Below are 6,692 nucleotides of genomic sequence, written 5' to 3' on the forward strand. Positions count from 1 at the left end.
TAGGATTAGTATGAATGTGTTCACCCAAAATGCTGGCAGTGCCAGGCACAGGGTGGTGGTTACCCGGGCACAGGATAGGTGTCACCGCCGGCACCAACAATGCTAGGAATCATAGAAATCAGAACCTCCAGAGAGTGTAATACCATAGATGAACAGCAGGAGGCAGCATGGCACCTCCATTCCAGGCAGAAGTTTCAGTGGGGGGTAAATATTATCACAGTGACAGCAATTACTGGGCAGCAACCTTTCCATATAGAACCCCCAGGGAAGGATAAGAAGGATGGGGATAGAATTTGATTCACCTGGTGATCCTGCCAATAATACACTTCCTGCCATAGCGTGACAACACTCAATGTAAAAAAAGTGTTGTCACCGTTGGTTGGGATCTGTAGTCCCTGTATATGGTGACATGACTCCTCCCAGTGCAGGTAGGGAATTGTAGTCCCTGTATATGGAGACACAGCCCCTCCCCCAGCAGGGGAGGGTATTGTAGTCCCTGTCTCCATAAAGGAGATTAGGTGTTCTGTACTCCCTATATATGGTGACATGTTTTTCCCTGGAGGGGGAGGGTATTGTAGTTCCTGTATATGGGGACACAGTCATCCGGCAGGGGGAGGGTATTGTAGTTCAGTCTCAATATAGGAGATTAGGCGTCTGTAGTCCCTGTATATGGGGACACGTTTCCTCCAGGTGGGGGAGGGTATTGTAGTCCCCATCTCCATACACGAGATTAGACGTTCTGTACTCCCTGTATATGGAGACACAATTATTTCCTATATGAGGTTGTATTGTAGTCCCTTTATATGGAGACACCATCCCCCGCAGCAGGGGGAGGGTACTGTAGTTCCCGTCCCCATACAGGAGATAAGTCTGAGTTCTGTTTTTAGCCTGGATCCCATTCCAGGAGTTTTTGGTTATGGGGCGCAGTAGTGTCAGGTTGCCTGTAGGGGGCGTCATACCCCATGTCTTGGTGTTTGTGACATCTGGAGAGAGGTGAGGGGGCTGTAGGAGGAGGCTCATAGCACTCCTCATAGCACTCCTCATAGCACTCCTCATAGCAGTCGTGTCTGGGCTCCGGGATAGCTGTGTCCTGTCTGGGGAGGCCCCGTGTGACGTTGGGTGTGGAGGGTAATGGCCGGTCTACATACGTGACTAAGACACGCGTGTTCCTCTTCCAGATGGCCATGCCAATATTGGATTGTCCTGTGCCCGGCGCTCTGCCCACCTTCCTTCTCCTTCTTCTGCTGTCCTGCCTTCCTCCGTCCTGCCATCCCACCAACAACCGCACATTGACATTGGCTGTGGTGCTACCTGAGGGCAACCTGCGCTATGCCTGGTCGTGGCCCCGGGTGTCCCCGGCATTGCATATGGCGGTGGAGAGGGCACAGAATGAACTTCAGCTCCTGCCGGGGTATCAGATCAAAATAATCTTCCTGACCTCGGAGCTGGACGGGGCCTGCTCGGAATATGTGGCCCCTCTCAATGCCGTGGACCTGAAGCTCTACCACAACCCTGATGTTCTCTTCGGTCCGGGCTGCGTTTACCCCACCGCCTCCGTCGCCCGCTTCGCCACCCACTGGCGCCTTCCACTGGTTACGGCCGGAGCCCTGGCGTCCGGCTTCAAACCCGACGATGATCAGTACAACACGACGGTGAGGACGGGGCCCACGGCAAACAAATTGGGGGAATTTGTGTCTCACCTCCACGAGCATTTCAACTGGACCTCCAGGGCGGCTCTGGTCTACCACGACGTGAAGAAGGATGACCGACCCCACTACTTCATCATCGAGGGGGTATTCCTGGCCCTGGAGGCCCTCAACAACCTGACCGTCCGCTACCAAACTTACCCCGAGGATGACGACATGGCCAACGTCATCCAATTCATCCAGAACAATGGCAGAGGTAAGTGGCCACCAATATATTGTGCAATGTGTGTCCTCCTGTGGGGTCCTGGCCAGTAGGGGGGGCTGTGTAGGTGTGGAAGGGTGGCACCTGTGGAGAGGGTGAATCTTTGTGGAGGGGGTGAATCTTTGTGGAGGGGGTGAATCTTTGTGGAGAGGGTGAATCTTTGTGGAGAGGGTGAATCTTTGTGGGCATCTGGGGGAATTCTCTTGTGGAATAGGGTAAACCTTCACATGCGTATCAGAGGACTTTCTGTGTATTTTGGGGCCACTCCATCCATTGACCCGGCTTGTTAGAGGTTTTGGTTCCTCTGGGGTGTCAGGAGGTGCCAATGGTCGGGGGTTCAGGTATGATGTTGGGGGTCCCTCCCCGGGGTTTGTACCCATGGGGAATGTGGGAAGTTCTGGGGCCATGTTGGGTGTATTTGCTGTCTCATGTTGCTGTGTTATGGTGACCTTCATGACGTCACCCTCACCAGTGTCAGAATTTATCCCCCTGTGTACAGAGCGGGGGGAGGGCAATCCATGGGCCCCGGACCCTTGGGGGTAGAAGGGTTCTGGGGCCTGATGAAGCCACTGGCAGCCTTTTCATAGCAGCAAGGTGGCCGCTACATGTGATGACATCACCGGCTCTTCTATCGGTATTGTCCAATTATTGACGGGGACAAAGACTGGTGAATGCAGGTGAATGGAGGTGGAGAATGGGGTGAATGGCGGTGATTGGATGCAGTGAATAGAGGTGAATGGAGGCCGATGGTGGTTGCTGAGATTGCTGAGGTTGGTTGTTATTGGTTGTGTATTGATGTTGGTTGGTGATGTAAATCTGAGGAAACGTTACAATCTGATTGTACAATCTATTCAGATTCAGCTCCATACATGTTAGATAATTGTCACCAATGGCCCCGATTATTTCAAGTGAACATCTGGCGTGTACGGGGGTCCAGTGATGTTTAGCAATCCCCTGACCGGGGACAATGGTCGTTCACTGACCTCACAATCATCTAGCCGATCTGTCCAATCTACGTTCTGTGATGTGTCACCCAGGACGGAGGCTTCAAATCACTAAAAGTGTAAGCTCCACCCCCGAGGGGCCCCAGTATACATAATAGGGTGGAGTCACTCCTATGGAAATCCTTACAAGTATCAGAAAGAAACCGATTTCTGGGGAAGATGGCGGCATCTGATATCTGGATGGTCGGTCTGGTCCTGTGAACGGGAAATCCGTCTGAGCATTTCACCAGTCACCCCTCCCCCAAGGGGCCCGACATAAGGACAGCAATCTGTCTATTGATCCTTCTCCTCTGGGTCTGATAGAAGGATTCAGTGATCAGCTGAGTGCTGACTGCGCTGTCTGTGCACTCATTGTATGATGTGATAGCACACTGGGCTGGGCACAACTGCCCCTGCTGGGGGACCCCAAATACACCGCCCCTGCTGGGGGACCCCAAATACACCGCCCCTGCTGGGGGACCCCAAATACACTGCCCCTGCTGGGGACCCCAAATACACCGCCCCTGCTGGGGGACCCCAAATACACCGCCCCTGCTGGGGGACCCCAAATACACCGCCCCTGCTGGGGGCTCCAAATACACCGCCCCTGCTGGGGGCTCCAAATACACTGCCCCTGCTGGGGGCTCCAAATACACCGCCCCTGCTGGGGGCTCCAAATACACTGCCCCTGCTGAGGGACCCCAAATACACCGCCCCTGCTGGGGGACCCCAAATACACCCAAATACACCGCCCCTGCTGGGGGACCCCAAATACACCGCCCCTGCTGGGGGACCCCAAATACACTGCCCCTGCTGGGGACCCCAAATACACCACCCCTGCTGGGGACCCCAATTCTTTCTGCCCCTGTACTGCACCCCAGTGCCTCTGTCCCCATGTGTTTAATTGATAAATACATCCAATCAGATTTCAGATCACCTTCCATCCGGGTAAAATGATTGGAGCGGCAGAGCATGGACTGTGCAGTATTTTGGGATTTCAGTTACAATTGGAATATGAATCTGATTGGTTGGTTGAGAATGAAATTGGCAGAAGATCTGCTCGTATGAATCGGGGGGTCACATTCCTTGTGCCCAGCTGATGGGGTAATTCTGACATCAGGGCTGCAGTTAGTATTAGTGTAAGCATTATGGTAGTGTTAGGGAATGGGGGTAGCTGGTTAGGGAATGGGGGTAGGTGGTTAGGGAATGGGGGTAGGTGGTTAGGGAATGGGGGTAGCTGGTTAGGGAATGGGGGCATAGTTGGGGTGGCTTTACAGTAAATGTTGGGGGAGTTAGCTGGTTAGAGATAGGGTGGGGGTTAAGGGTCACTGTTAGGGGTCGGGGGTAGGTTGGAGTGAGCTTTACGATGATAGGGGTTTAGGCAATTAGGGGTCCCCTGGGCCCCAGGCTGCTGCCTTGGTTGTGTTAAGTTTAACAGTGTACTTTATATTCCTCATAGGGGCCCCATATAAACCATATACACCTTACAGGGGCCCCATATATACTATATACACCTCACAGGGGCCATATTTATTCCATATACACCTCACAGGGGCCCTATATAAATCATATACACCTCACAGGGGCCCTATATAAATCATATACACCTCACAGGGGCCCCATATATTCATATACATCTCACAGGGGCCCCATATATACCATATAGACCTCACAGGCACCTCACAGGGGCCCTATATATTCAATATACACCTCACAGGGGCCCCATGTATACCATATACACTTCACAGGGGCCCCATATATTCCATATACAACTCACAGGGGCCCCATATATACTATATACACCTCACAGGGGCCCCATATAAATCATATACACCTCACAGGAGCCCTATTTTTTCCATATACACCTCACAAGGGCCCCATAAAAATCATATACACCTCACAGGGGCCCCATATATACTATATACACCTCACAGGGGTCCCAAATAAACCATAAACACCTCATAGGTGCCCAACATATACCATATACACCTCACAGGGGCCCCATATATACCATATACACCTTACAGGGGCCCCATATAAACCATATACACCTTACAGGGGCCCCATATATACCATATTTACCTCACAGGGGCCCCATATTTAGTATATACACCTCACAGGGACCCCTTATATACTATATACACCTCACAGGGGTCCCATATATTCCATATACCCCTCATAAGGGCCCCATATATACCATATACACCTTACAGGGGCCCCATATATACCATATACACCTCACAGGGGCCCCATATATACCATATACACCTCACAGGGGCCCGATTTATTCTATATATACCTCATAGGGGCCCCTTATGTACCATATACAGCTCACAGGGGTCCCATATATACCTCTGGGGCTCTCATTCAGGAGGTAGTGGGGGCCACAGCTGTGGTAAACGTTTGCAGGAAGGGAATTCTCCAGACGGGAATAATTCCAGGAAAAGTCACCTGTGACGTCATGGCCGGAGAGTGAAATTCCCCGAAATAAAAGGGGAAAAGGGTTTCTGCCGACCACCATGGTATAGAGCCCATGAAATGACGTCATTCCATAGAAGAGGTGTTCAGGGGGCCACATTCAGGAATCCCCCCCCCCCCACACCTGTGGTTATGTAGAATGTGCCCCATGTGGTCTGTTACCCCCACGTGCCCCTCCCCCTTTTCCTGACACATATTTTGCCCATGAGCTGTAGGCTCAGCCTGAGAGTCGGCACCTGTCTGTCTGATCCCCCCACACACACCTGGGGAATGGGGGCATGTAACCCTTTCCTGCCCTGGGGAATGGGGGCATGTAACCTTTTCCTGCCCTGGGTAGTGGGGGCATGTAACCCTTTCCTGTCCTGATCTGGGGAATAAGGGCATGTAACCCTTTTGTGCCCAGGGGAATGGGGGCATGCAACCCTTTCCTGCCCTGCTCTGCCCTGGGGAATTGGGGCATTTAACCCTTTTCTGCCCTGACTTGGGGAATGGGGGGCATGTAGCCCTTTCCTGCCCTGGGGATCGTAACCCTTTCTTGTCCCAACCTGGGTAGTGGGGGCATGTAACCCTTTCCTGTCCTGATCTGGGGAATAGGGGCATGTAACCCTTTTATGCCCAGGGGAATGGGGAATGGGGGTATGTAACCCTTTTCCTGCCCTGGGGAATTGGGGGACTTAACCCTTCTCTGCCCTGACTTGGAGAATAGGGGGCATGTAGCCCTTTCCTGTCCTGGGGAATGGGAGTGTAAACCTTTTTTTCCCCTGGTCTGGGGAATGGGGGTGATGCAACTCTTTCCTGCCCTGATCTGGGGAATAGGGGAAATGTAACCCTTTCCTGCCCTGACATGTGGGAGAGGGGAGCATGCTTTTCCTGATTTGGCCCGTGCTGGGCCTGTGAATGCATGGAGTGTGCCATGTAGCCGGTATTCCTCCATGCAGCTGTTGGCTGTGAATGGGGGATTGTTTGTGATGGCAGCCACAGTGCAGGGCAGACATTCCATTGCTCTTAGTGCTGTACAATAACATGGGGAGTGCAGGGGGACCTCCGACTACACCGGGGCTCTGATTCATCAGGCTGAGGAAATTCTAAACCATGCACTTTGGGCCGGCTAAAATGGCCCCTCAGCCAATGGTAACGTCACTTCAGAATTCCTTAATTGCAATGCATTTCTCAGGTGTTATTGTGTTTAATGTTCCTGGGCCGAGGAGTCTCCAATGCCAATGGGAAGAACAATGATATTTCAGCATTTCATTTCCCACCTGTCACATGACCTGGGTGAATGTTGTGATTGGATGAGTGGTAACTGGATTAAATATAAGAATT

General features: G+C 52.2%; 1 protein-coding gene across 1 annotated transcript in view; it reads left to right on the forward strand.

The window, feature by feature from the left end:
* Positions 1 to 1,029: 1,029 nt before the first annotated feature.
* Positions 1,030 to 6,692, forward strand: part of NPR2 (natriuretic peptide receptor 2) — a gene marked incomplete at its 3' end in the record, with an annotated part of 33,879 nt that continues 28,216 nt past the window's right edge. The window contains 1 exon segment of the mRNA XM_072413639.1: positions 1,030 to 1,902. Within this exon segment, the coding sequence (XP_072269740.1) occupies positions 1,179 to 1,902 (724 nt within the window).

This window comes from Pyxicephalus adspersus, chromosome 6 (genome assembly GCF_032062135.1).
Source record: "Pyxicephalus adspersus chromosome 6, UCB_Pads_2.0, whole genome shotgun sequence".
Lineage (NCBI taxonomy): Eukaryota > Metazoa > Chordata > Amphibia > Anura > Pyxicephalidae > Pyxicephalus > Pyxicephalus adspersus.